The sequence below is a fragment of the Mirounga leonina genome, unplaced genomic scaffold (genome assembly GCF_011800145.1).
Source record: "Mirounga leonina isolate KUSES-001 unplaced genomic scaffold, KU_Mleo_1.0 Mir_126, whole genome shotgun sequence".
Lineage (NCBI taxonomy): Eukaryota > Metazoa > Chordata > Mammalia > Carnivora > Phocidae > Mirounga > Mirounga leonina.
The window spans coordinates 915,123-930,461 of record NW_023270314.1 but is presented as its reverse complement, the minus strand read 5'-3'; the positions used below and the strand labels follow the sequence as shown (position 1 = coordinate 930,461).

The following is a 15,339-nucleotide window of genomic DNA, read 5'->3' as shown; positions in this document are numbered from 1 at the left end:
AGGCAGGCACCTAACCAACTGAGCCTCCCAGGAGCCCCTCAGTCACATTAATATGAAGAACTTCTGTTTTCAGATGTCATAGAAAGAGTGGAAAGAAAAGTAACCACCGGTAGAAACTAATTGCAAGTCCTGTAACTAGAAATAGACTAATAGCCAAAATACATAATTCCTGCAAATTTGTGGAAAAACTAACCTATTTTAAAGAAAAATAGTGAAAAGACTTGATTAGTCTTTTGATCTTGCCCTATGTATCTCTTCCTCTGGCTATCCATCTGTATCCTTTATCATATCCTTTAATATACTGGGAGATGTAAGTGTTGGGTTCTGTGAACTGTTCTAGGAAATAACTGAATCCGAGGGGGAGGAGAAAGTCATGGGAACCTAAAGTTTATAGCCAGGTTGGACAGACATTGTAAGTAACCTAGGGAACTAGTACTTGCAGTTGGCATCTGAAGTGGGGAAGCAATCTAGTAGGACTGAGCCTTTAACCCACATCCAGTGTCAGAAGCATTGTGAGTGTGCCCTTAGTCAGAACTGTTGTGGGAGTAAAGGAGAAACACAAAAGGAGAATTTAGGTATTTCCAATTCAGACCATTAAGCAAAAATTTAGAAGATTGACACTATCAAATGATAGCAAGAACGTAGATCACCTAGAACCGTCCACATTGCTGGTGAGAGGGAAGAAAGTTCGTTTTCAGTCCTTTGGAAAACAAGTTAGCACCACCCAATAAAGTTGAAAATGCCTAGTTGCCTAGTTAGTTTTACCTACTAACGTTGAAAATACTGTCTCAGCATGTCTAAGTATATATCCTAGAAACTCTTGTACATGTGCTCCCAGAGACATCTACAAGAATGACCAATAGCAGCAATATTTATAAGAGCAAAAATCTAGGAACCAAAAGTTCATTAATAAGAGAATGGATAAATTGTAGTAGAATACTGTGCCACAGTGAAAATGTATTAATTACAACTACATGCATCAGTGTAGACGAATCTTGTGAATATAAAAGTCATAGAAAAACTTCTACAGGATGGTTCCATTTGTATAATTCAAACAAGCACAACTGTATAATTATTTAGGAACATAAATATATGATAAACAATAAAAAATATAAGAATGATAAACACAAACAAGACTCAGTATTGTAGTTTCTTATGGGAGGGGGGACATTTGAGTAGTCAGGGAGATGAGGTGGGGAAGAAACACAAGGGGTACATGGGGATTTCAATATCCTGTTATGTTCTATTTTTTAAGTTTGATATTGGGTACAAGGGTTCATTTTACTGACATTCTGTGTAGTTTATACATATTGTATAAATACTTACATGTTTGTGTTCAATAGCAATAAAATTTTAATTTCTTATTAGGCTACACCCCAGGCTTAGTTGAGCAGCATGTTATACTCACAGCATCTATTATAGTCACTTCACTATAGTGATAGAAAAATTAAGATACAAGTAGTTAAAGCTTGCCTAAAGTCATAGAGCCTGAAAAACTAAGATTAGGACTAAATTCATAGTCCATAAATATTTTCACTATCCCATGCTGCTTATTTACATTTTTTGGAATATTTTTAATATGATTTGAGTTGCACAGATCTTTTTATTAGGACTGTAAATCAAGGTTAACTTGATTGGAATCTCTGTCCAGCAAGGATACTAAAGTCAACCACATTAACAAAATGAAGTGTAAAAATCATACAATAATCTCAATAGATGTAGAAAAAACATTTGACAAAATTGAACATCATTTTTGATAAAAACTCTCGACAAAGTGGGTATAGAGGAAATGTACCTCAATGTAATAAAGGCCATATATGACAAGCTTACAGCTAATAATCATATTCAATAGTGAAAAGCTTAGAACTTTTCCTCTAAGATCAGGAATAAGAGAAGGGTGCCCACTCTCAGCACTTTTATTCAACATAGTATTAGAATTCCTAGCCAGAGAAGTAAGGCAAGAAAAAGAAATAAAAGACACCCAAATTGGAAAGGAAGAAGTAAAACTGTCACTATTTGCAGTTGACATGAATTTTATAGAGAGAAAACCCTGAAGATTCTACCAAAAACTATTAGTACTAATAAATGAATTCAGTAAAGTTGCAGGATATAAAATCAATATACAAAAGGTTGTTAAGTTTTTACACACTAACAATGAACTATCAGAATGAGAAGAAAATGATACCATTTGGCATTGCATCAAGATGTATAAAATAAGAATAAATTTAACCAAGGAGGCCAAAGACCTGTGCACTTTAAACTATAAGATATTGATGAAAGAAACTGAAGAATACACAAATAAATGGAGAGATATTCCATGCTCATAAATTGGAAGAATTAATATTGTAAAAATGGCCATACTACCAAAAGCAATCTACAGATTCAGTGCAATCCCTATCAAAATTCCAATGGAAGTTTTCACAGAAATAGAAAATAATACTAAAATTTATATAGAATGGTAGTCAAAGCCATCTTGAGAAAGAAAAACAAAGCTGGAGGCATTATGCTCCCTGATTTCAGACTATATTATAAAGCTATAATAATCAAAACAGCATGGTGTTGGCATAAAAATAGGCACATAGCACAATGGAACAGACTAGAGAGTTCATGGATAAACACCTATGCATATATGGTCAATTAATTTATGACAAAGGCAGTATGAATAGCAATGAGGAAAAGACAGTCTCTTCAGTAACCCTGGACAGTTAACATGCCAAAGAATAAAACTAGACTACTGTCTTACACCAGACACAAAAATTAACTCAAAAATGGATTAAAGACCTAAATGTAAACCTGACACCATACAACTCTTAGGAGAAGACAGGCAATAAACTCCTTGACATCAGTTTTGGCAGTAAATTTTTGGATCTGACTCCAGAAGCAAAGGCAACAAAAGCAAAAACAAGTGGGACTATATAAAACTAAGAAATTTCTGCACAGCAAAGGAAATGATCAGCAAAATATAAAGGCAACCTACTGAATGTTTGCACGTCCTATATCCAGGTAAGGGGTTAATATCCAAAATACATAAAAACTCATACAGCTCAATAGCAAAAATACAAACAATCCAATTAAAACATGGGTAGAGGACCTGAATACACATCTTTTCAAAGAAGACATACAGATCACCAACAGGCATGTGAAAGAATGTTCGACCTCACTAGTCAGTAGGGAAATGCAAATCAAAACCACCATGAGATACCACCTCGCAGCTGTTAGAACGAGTGCTACCAAAAAGACAGGAAATAAGTGTTGGTGAGGATGTGGAAAAAGGGGAACCCTGTGCACTGTTGGTGGAAGTATAAATTGGTACAGCCACTATGGAAAAGTGTGGAGATTCCTCAAAAAATTAAAAATAGAACTACCATATGATCCAACAATTTTTACTTCTGGGTATTTATCTGAAGAAAATGAAAACATTAATTTGAAAAGACACCTGCACCCTTATGTTCATTGCAGCATGATTTACAATAGCCAAGATATGGAAACAACCTAAGTGTCCACTGATGGATGGATGGATAAACACACACACAATGGAATACTACTCAGCCATAAAAAAGAATGGAATCTTCCATTTCTAATAACATGGATGGACCTTGAGGGTACCATTATACTAAGTGAAATTAGGTAGAGAAAATAAATACCGTATGATTTTACTTACATGTAGAATCTAAAAAAAGCAAAACAACACAAAACAAAACAAAAAACCGAGCTTGTAGATACACAGAACACATTGGTGGTTGCCAGAGAAGAGGCAGGTGGGGAGTGGTCAAAATGGGTAAAGAGGGTCAAAAGGTACAAACTTGCAATTATAAAATAAGTAAGTCATGGGATTATAATATACATCATGGTGACTATTGTTTATTAATAATACTATATTGCTTACTAAAAGTTGCTAAGAGTAAATCTTAAGTTTTCATCACCAGAAAAAAAAAAATGTTTTTGTAACTATGATGCATGTTAACTAGACTTGTGATCATTTCGCAGTGTTTACAAAAAACAAATCATTACCTTGTATACCTGAAACTAATACGTTATATGTCAATTATACCTCAATTTAAAAAAAGTATGAATGCTAAAGACAGAAAATAAGATTACCTTATTACTTCTTTCTCATTTTGGTTAATTTGTTTTCTTGTTAACTAAAATAGTGTGCAAGTGATATGTACTTTTAGACTATCTGAAACATTATTCTAAAAGTTTAAGTGTAATTGTTCATAGCCTAAGATTAGAAGTAAACTTTTTCATGGACTTAAATAATAGCATTTTTACTCTATTAATTTTAATTATGATTGAGCATTAACATTTATGTTCAAACTCAATAATTTATAGAAAACTCTTGATTTTATAATTAGTCCTTATCTGGAAACTTTCCAAGGGGAATAAAATGTCAAAGAAGGAATTTCATTGTGTAAAAATCTCTTCAAACACCTAGAAAGAGAGCACGGGAAATATATACACTTTACTCACAGTTATTCTCTTTCATAATGAGTATGGTATACAGCTGTACAATAAATATTATAATTTTTGATACCTTTATATATTACCTAGTTTAATTTTGGTTTGATTTTGCTATAGTCAAATAGAAAAGTTATAAACCAGATCACAAAAACTGACTCACAAAATTAAAACTGATTACTTAATCCATAATGTGTGGCTAAATTGAATTTAGGAAGTCTGGTCTTTTAAATTTCAGAGGAGTTTGAAGATTTTTGGAGTTCCCTTAACCATTTGCCATTTTTAGTAACATTTTATGTTGTGGATCTCAAGTCTTCCAATATGTGTTAGCATAAAAAAGGCACAAAATAGTTAATTTTATAAGAATTTTGTAGTGATGGAGAAACTGGATTTTGTCACTTTCTGTCCTGCATGTGCTTGTTTTCATTTATTTGGTATACATCTACTTCACATTTTCCTAAAATTTCCTACACTAATGTTGCCTCTTTGGAAAGTGCTACATGTAAACCATGTTCTTGCAATTGTATTTTTGGAAAAACATGTGGGTGGTGTTGGAGTCACTTGAGTAGAATTTTAATTAGATCTACTGCATTCACTTTTATTAAAGGAATGAATACTAATTCCTTTTTAGCATGCTGACCATGCTTTATTCTGACAGAGGGCCCCCTTTTAATTTGTTCTTCAAGATCCATCATTTGTCTTTCAGAAACAGTCATGTCACTTTTCTAACTTCAAAATGTTTGATAATTCCTCTTCTTTATATTCAAACAATAAAATATCCTTATTATGGCATTCAAGGCCATTTCTGAGCTGTCACTAAGATCCTTTGCAGCCTAATCCATCACCCCATTTTTTCCCCCTCTGCACCCCAAACAGCTGCCCATGCACACTGTCCTGCCACACTGGATTATTCATTGTTTCTCATGCAATTAATTTTATATCTGGTATGCTTCCTTGAAGTTCCTGTAGCTACATGGAATATCCTCCCCATTTCTGCCACCCTTTCCTTCCACAGCTTCTGGCCGGTAAAATCTAAGCACTCTTTAAAACCCAGTTTGGAAGACATCTCTGTGATATTTTTCTTTTCTCCTTCTCACCCTCTTCTCTTCTCCCATAGGATTTAATCAGTGATTTACTGTTCTGATCGAACCTGATAGTACAATTAGTTGTTTGTGTCTACTCCTGTACCACCTAGTGAGTTCCTCGATGGCCATTTTTTAGTTTTTTTAAATAAAACGATGTACAGAGTGCTTAAGAGCATAGATTCTGAAAATCCTTTTGGGACCCCATATTCCCTTTCAACTCTCTTTTATCTGTTCTTTTCTTTACTGGAAAACTCCTTGAAAATGCTGCCAATTTCTTTTACTTTTTCTCGTGAGTTCCAATCAGATTTTACTTCTATCACTCCATCAAACCACTCTTTCAGGGGCACTAATGACCCATGTTTCTAAATCCCATTGTCAGTTCTCAACCATCTTACTTGGTCTGTCATCAGTATTTTACACAATTTACCACTCAAGTGAAGATCTTTTTTCTCTCGTATTGTAAGCAAAGTCCTTCATAAGACACATTTTCCCCTTTCTCTCTTTTTTTTTTTTTTTTTGGTTTATTTTGCTGATTCCTCTTCTTCTTTCAGAGCTCTAATTGTTGGAGTGCCTTTATTTTTTTTTTTTAATCTATACTTACTACCTAGGTGATCTTATGTCTCATGGCTTTAAATACCATCTATATGCTGATGAATCCCAAACTATAGTCCAGTTAATAACAATTATATTCTTCGCATTGCTCGGGCTAGAAATCTTGGAGGCACGTCTCTCTTTCTCACACTGCCTAGATACAGTCCTTCAACAATTTTGTACTCTGTACCATTAAAATATATGTAAAATTCTCTTGCTTCTCACCATACTCAAGGTCACCACCCAGGTCCAAACTCTCCTCTAGATTATTGTAATAACTTTCTAATTGGTCTTACTGCTTCTATTTTCACCACCTGTAGTAGGTAAGATGTACATTATCTATTATATGATATCTGTTACATGTAAGATAAGTATGTGTAGGATCTGAGAATTACACAGAAACTTAGATATAATTTCTGTTTCCTGGAACCTATATCTATTCAAACAGCTATTATTTAAAAGCAGTGATGTTATAACAAATGAATGGAAGAAGGATACAGGCTATAGAAATTCAAAATTAGAAAGGATTATTGCTAGTCATGTTACCAAAAAGAATACGTAATTTGAGCTTGTTCATATAGGGGGACTCTAGTTTAACTGAGCTGAAGAAGAGAGTGGAGAACCTTATAATCCATTAGGAAGTGATTGAGCAAATGCACCAAGACATAACAGTGAGAATAGTCTGAAACAATGAGCAGGAAAACTGAATTCTGGATTATAATGGGAAAATGTGGGAATAGCCAGAAAATAGTGGTCCCTGATCACTTAACTAAGGAGTTTCAAATTTATCCCAAGAAATGGCAAAGGTATTGAAAGTTTTTTGAGCAGGGAAGTAGTAAATAAAAATGTTCCTCTAAGAAAATATGACAGTGCAGGCAGAAATGAAGAGGACAGACTTCAGGCTTAAATAGTAAGTAGCTACAATAATTAGGACTCGAGATAATCATAAGTAGAATTGAGGTGGCCATCTAGAAATGGAGCAGAAAGAATATATTTGAGATACATTTCAAAGGAAGAATTGATAGATCTTCATGTCTAATTAATCAGAGGGATTAATATTTATACTGCCAAGAGTAGTAAGTGAGGCTTTATTCATTGTTTTTGATAACTTGGAAGTGGTGAATTTTTTATTCCCTTGATTTTTATATTCTACCTCAGTTGCAACCAAAGTTGTGCGATGTGATATTCTCATATTTCATTATTTAAATTTAAAACCATCTCATATTTTGTTTAAACTGTGGTGAAAATCTGCAGGGCACAAATGAGATCAAGTCAGACCCAACTCAGCATATGGTGCTTTAATGGCTGGCACTGAAGGAGTTCTCTTTGCATAGCTGTTGAATTATCGCCACCATTAGCAGGTGTTGCAGTGAAATATGCACTATAATGTTGCCAGTAAAATTAAATGTGTTTTGTAGCATAGTGGAAACTTTTGAAAGACCTATAGTTCTCTTTAAAAATGAAGCTTTTTAATATTGTAAGTTTACAAGTTCTTTCTTATAGTATTCAAATATTGTTTTCCACTGCTGTATGTTGAAGGAATTCTCAGAAGCAGATCTTAAACACTTTATAATATGTAATTTAAAAATGTTTACAAAAATATTACTACATCTTTGTCAAATCTGAAGCTTGTGCCATATACACAAAGTATTTAAAAATATTTCATGATTGAATTTAAAATCATCTATAAATTGGAAAAACTAAAAAGTGATTCACTTTTATTTTGCAGTGATCGGCACGTGGGTAAAATGTATTCAAAATCCTCTTCCTTTCTGGACTATGTCAGAAAGTCTCTAAAGAAGCTTGGATTAGATGAGTCCAAGGTCAGTATATGATTGTTGTTTTCATAAAAAAACAAAACAAAACAGGAGAACTTCTATGGGGTAATGAGTTGAGAGGATACAAAATAATTTACCTTCTACTTTTCTTCCATTTGTGAAAAACATCTAATTATATTGAGACCATACCTCCATTACCTTTATTCCAAGTTCATCTTTCCTGTCAGTGTGGATGGTTTGCTGTCCTACATCTCTAGAGAGACTCCCCCTTAGGTTTATTCAGGTACCAGGTACCAGTTCTCAAATCAAAACAGTTAAAAAACAAGATAACAGAACAAATGGGAATTGTAAGTAAAGCAAGAGCAATAAGACAATAAACTGCATTTATTTAAAGACTGTATAACTAATTAAAATCAAAAATCTTAAAATTCAAAAGCCTTTATGAAAGGGAGAATGCTGAGAAGTGGTGACATCATAGAGGAGGCTCAAGCTAATAATTGAGAACCTAATGTTGAAGATAAAATGGTAAGCTAGTTGGCTAGTAGTAATAAATATTCTAACCCTGAGGAAAAAAATAAACTTTCAATTCAGAGTTATTGACTAAAGTATTAAGTTGAACTTGGACCACTCTGGTATTTTGGGTTTTTGTGTTTGTTGGTTTGGGTTTTTTGTTTGTTTAGGGGGGAGGGGCAGAGAGAGGGAGAGAGAATCTTAAGCAGGTCATGCCCAGAGTGGAGCCAGACGCAGGGCTCCTTCTCACAATCCTGAGATCATGACCTGAACCAAAATCAAGAGTTGGACACTTGATGAGCCACCCAAATGCCCCACTCTGGTATTTTGAATTGGTTATAAATTGAAATAAAGAATAAAATAGATGGTTAAAGGAATGAGATGGATTTCTTGAAAAAGTAGTACAGGTGTGATTACATTATATCAAAGCTAAAGGGTATTATTTATTGTACCATTTGTCACTTACTCCCCAGTTGTTTTATTATTTAAAACAATTAGACTGTTTTTAATCAGATTCCTCCTCTATGAAATGGCTATTCAAAAGCATTTCTGACTCATATGATTTGTAAAATACCAAGCACAATGTTTTTACATAGTAAATGCAATCAAAATAGTATGAGTTAAATTTTGTATATAGTTTTTATTATATATTATAGATATGTATTAGGATACTATTATATTAATGTTATTGTAATTAATATTATTATACTTTATGTATAGTTTTTATTATTCTGATCTTTGTATATGTTCTATGTAATAACAATTGATATGACTCTTGTCAATATTTTTATTTAGTCACCAAATGAAGATCCTTCTAGTCTTACATAAATGAATGAGAATAGACAACTTTTATCCTAGTTATTTTATTTCTGGGTTTTTTAAAAAATGTTTTTAATAAATCAGACTGGTTTTCCTTCCAATCAGTCTTATTTAGTGTACATCTTAATTCCGTATCTCAATTTTATATCTTGCAGTAATGTCAAGAACACAAACCTCAGCATTACTTTCACAGATGAAGAACTAAGTTTTTACTTAAACTAAAAATATATTATCCTTTGGCAAAAACTAAACAGCAAAAAATCCAGAAAAAATGTTACTTATCCTTCCTGATAGCTTTCTCTTCCCAAGTTTGTCTTTAATAGTAACCGTAGTAAATGTTCCTTAATATGCTTATTATATGACTGATAAGAGAAAGAGAGAGCAGGGTGTGGGCAGGGAGGGTCAGAGAGAGAGAATCTGGAGTAGACTCCCCACTGAGTATGGAATCTGATGTGGGGCTCAATCACCCCATGCAGGGCGACCCTGAGATGAAACCAAGAGTCAGATGCTTAACCAACTGAGCCACCCAGGCACCTCTGACAGAAATATTAATAATAGCTAATAGTTACTAAGCACTTGCTGTGTGGTAGTTATTGTGCAAGAACATCACAACATTATCTCATTTACTCTTCACGGAAACACTTATGGTAGATTCTATCATTATTCCCAATGTAATGATCTAGAAAGAGAGGTGTAGAAAAAGGCAAGTCATTTTCCCAGGGTCAAAGGGCTAGCAAGTAGTAGAGGTGGAACTTGAGCACAGATTCAGCTAACATCAAAACCTCAACTGTTTTTTTTTTAATTTTTTTTTTTTTAAGATTTTATGTATTTATTTGACAGAGAGAGACACAGTGAGAGCAGAAACACAAGCAGGGGGAGTGGGAGAAGGAGAAGCAGGCTTCCCGCTGAGCAGGGAGCCTGATGCAGGGCTCCATCCCAGGACCCTGGGATCATGACCTGAGCCGAAGGCAGACGCTTAACGACTAAGCCACCCAGGCGCCCCAAAACCTCAACTGTTAACCACCACTATACTGAGAAGTGAAATGAAAAACAGAAAAAAAAAAAAGACTAATGTAGATAAGTATCACCATGTAAAATCAGTCTTAAATTATTCTTTGTATTAGTTAATAAAGGCAGTAATAGTGCCCTACTGATTTTCTCATAACACTCTTTAAGCTCATTAAGAATAAATATGTCAGACAAAATGGGTTAGAAGACAAAAAGGAACAAGAAACCCAAGCTGGAAGACTTTGGGGGAAGAAGATACAGAACAACATAATAGCAACGTAACCAATATTTAAAAGGATATACTGGTGAAAGGAAGGAAACAGATGAATACATGTTTTGTGGGTGGGAGATTTATTTGAATTTTAAGCAAGAGGAATTGAGAAAGTTTTATCTGTCAGGTCAGAGTTGTTGGAAACCTAAACCAAAGTTATGTTTTCAATCCAATACAGATTCCTAATATTTTTCTCCCACATTGTGAAGTATCCATGCTCAAATTAAAGTTTGACAAGCTCAGTAAAAAGAGATTTGTGTATGGTTCTAAATGAAATTAATTTTCACATGCAAGCACTAAAAAGTAGGCACTGAAAAATACCAAACCATTTAAGTTTAAAATGTTAAATATACCACAATACTTGAAAGATCCTGGACTAAATTTATAATCATTTATTGATATATAGTGGAAAGTATGGTGAATGCTTTGATGTGTTTCTAATCTTTTAAAGCAGATCTCTTAGTATTCAAAACTATGTAGTAATAAAGTGTCTAGAAAATCTCTTAATGTGCTCTGGATATATTTTTAGTTACAAGAAATCATGTTAAACGTATGGAAGTAAACAGAAAACATTCCCAAACAAATTATAATTCCAAAGGAGACCAGAGCTCCGTGTACTAGATATATAAGTGGCTTATGCGCAGCTTACAGGCTTAGTCCGTAATTCCTATCGTCAGTTGTGAAAGACAGCATTGGACATTTTCTCTTAGAGCAGGATTTGGCAGCAGTTGACATTTGGATAAGTCTTTGTTGTGGGAGGCTGTCCTGTGCATTGAAGGATGTCTAGCAGCATCCCTGATCTCTACCCACTAAATGTCAGCAGGAGCACCCCACTGGTAGAAAAAAAATTATTAATTAAAAGAGAGAGTCTCCAGACATTGCCAAAAATTCCCTGGGGGGCAAAATCCCTACTCCCCACCCCCAGTTGAGGTCCACTGTCTTCAAGCATTTGTCATCTCAGTGATGCAGTTTGCAGTCATCTAATATTTCCATTATAAACCCCATATGTTTTTTTAAATGCCACTTTACATGTTAACACCAAGAAACATGGAGAGAGGAAGTGGGGAAGAAGCAATGATTCTGTTCTTATATTTTGAAGACTTTTTATTCAAAACAGTCCCCTGCTGGATCTTTCATTTTTGTATAGCTCTAACCACTTATAGGCAATATTGTTTCAGCCCAGTATAAAATATAGGTCTATTTAAGGAGAGTGTTTAGATTCTGTAGTAAAGTTAAGCCTAACTCTCTAACCACTGAAAATAATAAATTGTGGCAGAACAGCAACTATCTTGTATCAGCAGGTATACTGTTTATAATGAATCAATTTCTTAGAATGAAACAGTTGAGTAAAATTCTTGTAATATTCAGTTACTTCTTTGTAAAACATTTTCATAAGACTTGAAAAGTGTCTAAAATATTAACATCCTAATGATTAGCTTTACCTAAATGTAAAAAGAGAGATTAGGTATTTTCAAACTTTATCTTCTGTCCCAAACTTGGGTATCTCACCAATTTCAGAAAACCTCAGTTTTCATAATTTCTTCATGGTCCATAGCATTTTGCCTTCTTTTGTCAATTGGTAATTACTTTTCTGCTTTTCTGTCTCTTTCCCCTGGCTTATACTGCATGTATACAAACACACAATTGCAAACACGCACATATCTCCTTTGGATTTTAAAAGCATCAGAATTGATATTATTTGCTAGACAAAGAATGAGCTGGATTATTTGTTTATAAGAAGAGAGAAAGAAAAGCTTATTTTCTAGAACTTGTGTGTTATATAATGAATACTGAAATAATTGAAATTAATTTCACATAAAGTAAAATAAAGACAATAAAACTGATGATTTGATGAGGATGCTGTAGTGTTGAATGGGTAGAGTTGAAAACTACTAACCTAAAACCTTAATGGAAGTAAGTAAAAGATAATTTATTTTTTTAATGGATAAGTTATTTAATTAGGTTCTTTGTGAGAAATTTAGAACACCAATTTGTGAGGATAAACTCCATTTGTGAGAGAAAACACAGTGTGTAGATAGATAGCCCTGAAGCTGAGGAACAGCTTTGATTTTTGGCAGAATTTGCAAGTCCACAGCTTTCTGATCAGCCTTGCACTGCTGTGTGATCTCATATTTCTCCTTCTCTATGTTGAAGATCTCACCTTTCTGATATGGGTTTACACAGCTTCTTCTTGAAGTAAGTATCAATGAGGTGTTTTGGGATTTTCACACTGTTGAGATCAATTTTGGTGGAGGTGGCAATGACAAATTTCTGGTGTGTTCTACACAGAGAAACTCAACACAGAGAAACTCAACTGAGGGCCAGAGGCCCAGTCACAAGTAGCAAGCCACTGCTCAGTTGCTTCAGGGAAACCACCCTCTTGCCTCTGTGGTACCCAGTGAGGATGATCAAAATGGTCCCAGGAGTGATACTTGCTCACAGTTTTCTCACATGCTGCCTGAAAGGTTTTTTACTGTGCCTCAGCACACAGTGCATCTTTCAAGGTGCATCTTCAGTTGGATAATATCTAGGCATTTTATGAAGTTTAACCACTTGGGTACCACCGTTCTTGTCACCACCAACTGGTTTAGTGACAGTAGCAAGAACCTTCTCTTTTTCTTCTCAGCCCAGAGTTTAGCTGCTGAATACTTCCTTTTGTATATGGTCTTTCTGGAATACATAACCGATCAGGAATATCTGCCAATTCCTCTGACTAGGACAGGATTTCTCCTTCTTTGGTGTTATAGCCTTGAGGTTACCCTTCTTAACCTTGCCACCAGGATCAGCTTTGGTTTCAGGTTTCTTCTCAGCCTTTTTACCCACCATCTTGCAAGATAGGTAAGAGTAGTAAAGGAGAAATGAAGGGGAGGAAATCGGAGGGGGCACGAACCATGAGAGACTGTGGACTCCAAGAAACAAACTGAGGGTTTTAGAGGGGAGGGGTGGGGGGGGATAGGTTAGCCTGGTGATGGGTTTTAAGGAGGGCATGTACTGTATGGAGCACTGGGTGTTATACGAAAATAGTGAGTCATGGATCACTACATCAGACACTAATGATGTATTGTGTGGTGACTAACATAACATAATAAAATTAAATTTAAAAAAAGAGCAGTAAAGGATAATTTAGAAAAATATTCTTAGATACGTTTCCAAAATGGAACAGCAAAAGGAAAACTTTTGAGACCAAAATGATTTAGTTATTCATCAACAAACACTTACACTGAAAAATCTCCCATGTGTTAAGAACAGTATAAACTCTGGGGCTACAAAGATAATTAAGATATAACCCGTTTAGAAAGAAAACAAGTAATTATAATATAGCATGAACCTACAACAATAGACACATATATAAAATAGGATGGAAGCATAGAGAAAGGAGCAACTCACTTTGCCTGTGAAGATTTCACAAAGGATATGCCTTAGTTTGGTCTTGAAGGAATGTGTAGGAGTTCATCAAGCAGACAAGGTGGGCAAGTAGGGAGCAAAGAATTAATTGCAGGTGCTGGGGTGGGGTTGCTTGTGCAAAAACACACAGATATGAGAAACATGATTCTGAACTAAACACTGCTGGAGTACAAAGCCAGCAGGAAAAGCAGCAGTGAGAGATGAGGCTAAAGGAGTGAGCACATGTGGAGAGGCCAAGTAAACTGATCTTTGGATGTTAAATCAGAGATTTATCAGAGCTAAGAATAATCACCAGGTGGTTTAAATACAGGTGAGAGGGCAGGAATTATTCCACGGGAAAGCCAACAAGGGTAGAGAGCTCATGACCTCTTCCATGTGGTAATATATCCATAAGTGATATAGATTGAATTCCTTTAACATTTGCATTATACCCATAAGTAAATTCTGGCTGCTTTTTGCAACCACCATGGTAATAATTGATTCACAGGAGAATCATCAAGGGATTAAAACCATTGGGTAAAACATTTGTGGGGGAACAGGGTATTTACACAGACTCACAGTACCTCCCACAGATTGTTAATTCATTTCAAAAAGTAGATCAGCCTTCAAAGTTAGCATCACCAATAATGAACAAACTGACATCATCTGCCTCATAATGCAATGCTTTGAAGAAGATATAGCATCACGTATGTAATATTCCTGCCCAAAATGCGTAACTTGAATCTACTCATGAGAAAACATCCAGGTAACTGGCCTTTTCAAAATGTGTCAGTGTCAGATAATGAAGGGAACCATCAAACATCAAGGAAAAGGCAACCTGCAAGTGGGAGAAGATACTCACAAATGATGTATCTGATAAGGGGTTAACATCCAAAATATATAAAGAACTCATAAACTCAATATCAAAAAAACCCAAGCTGATTAAAAAATGGGCAGGGGACCTGAATAGATTTTTTTTTAGAGAAAACATACAGATGGTCAGCAGACATGAAATGATGCTCAACATCACTAACCATCAGGGAAATGCAAATTAAAACCACAACGAGATATCACCTCATACCTGTTAGAGTGGCTGTTATCAAAAAGACAAGAAATAAAGAGTGTTGGCTAGGACGTGGAGAAAGGGAAGCCTTGTGCACTGTTGGTAGGAATGCAAACTGCTGCAGTTACTATGGAAAACAATATGAGGTCCCTCAAAAAGTTAAAAATATGGGTGCCTGGGTGGCTAGGTTGGTGACTCTTGGTTTTGACTCAGGTCATGATCTCATGGGTTGTGAGATCAAGCCCCAAGTTGGGCTCTGTGCTCAGTGGGGAGTCTGGTTGAAGATTCTCTCCTTCTGCCCCTCCCCCCACTCACACACAAGCACTCTCTCTAAAATAAATAAGTCTTTAAAAAAATTAAAAATAGAACTAC

At 35.0% G+C, this 15,339-nt stretch overlaps 1 protein-coding gene and 1 pseudogene across 6 annotated transcripts in view; one reads left to right on the top strand and one right to left on the bottom strand.

Moving 5' to 3' along the window:
• The window catches only part of METTL25 (methyltransferase like 25), a 150,762-nt gene that overhangs the window by 82,825 nt on the left and 52,598 nt on the right, over positions 1 to 15,339 (top strand). For 5 of the 6 annotated variants that reach the window (XR_004678702.1, XR_004678704.1, XR_004678703.1 and 2 more), the window contains exon 9: positions 7,864 to 7,957. Coding sequence is in view for 2 of the 6 variants with exons in the window: in XM_035002055.1 (XP_034857946.1) it covers positions 7,864 to 7,957 (94 nt within the window). In the remaining 4 variants the exon portion in view is untranslated. Of the gene's footprint in view, positions 1 to 7,863; positions 7,958 to 9,396; positions 10,570 to 15,339 lie in introns of those variants that run through there. The other variant, XM_035002056.1, reaches the window with a different exon arrangement.
• On the bottom strand, positions 12,499 to 13,346 carry LOC118008955 (annotated as a pseudogene).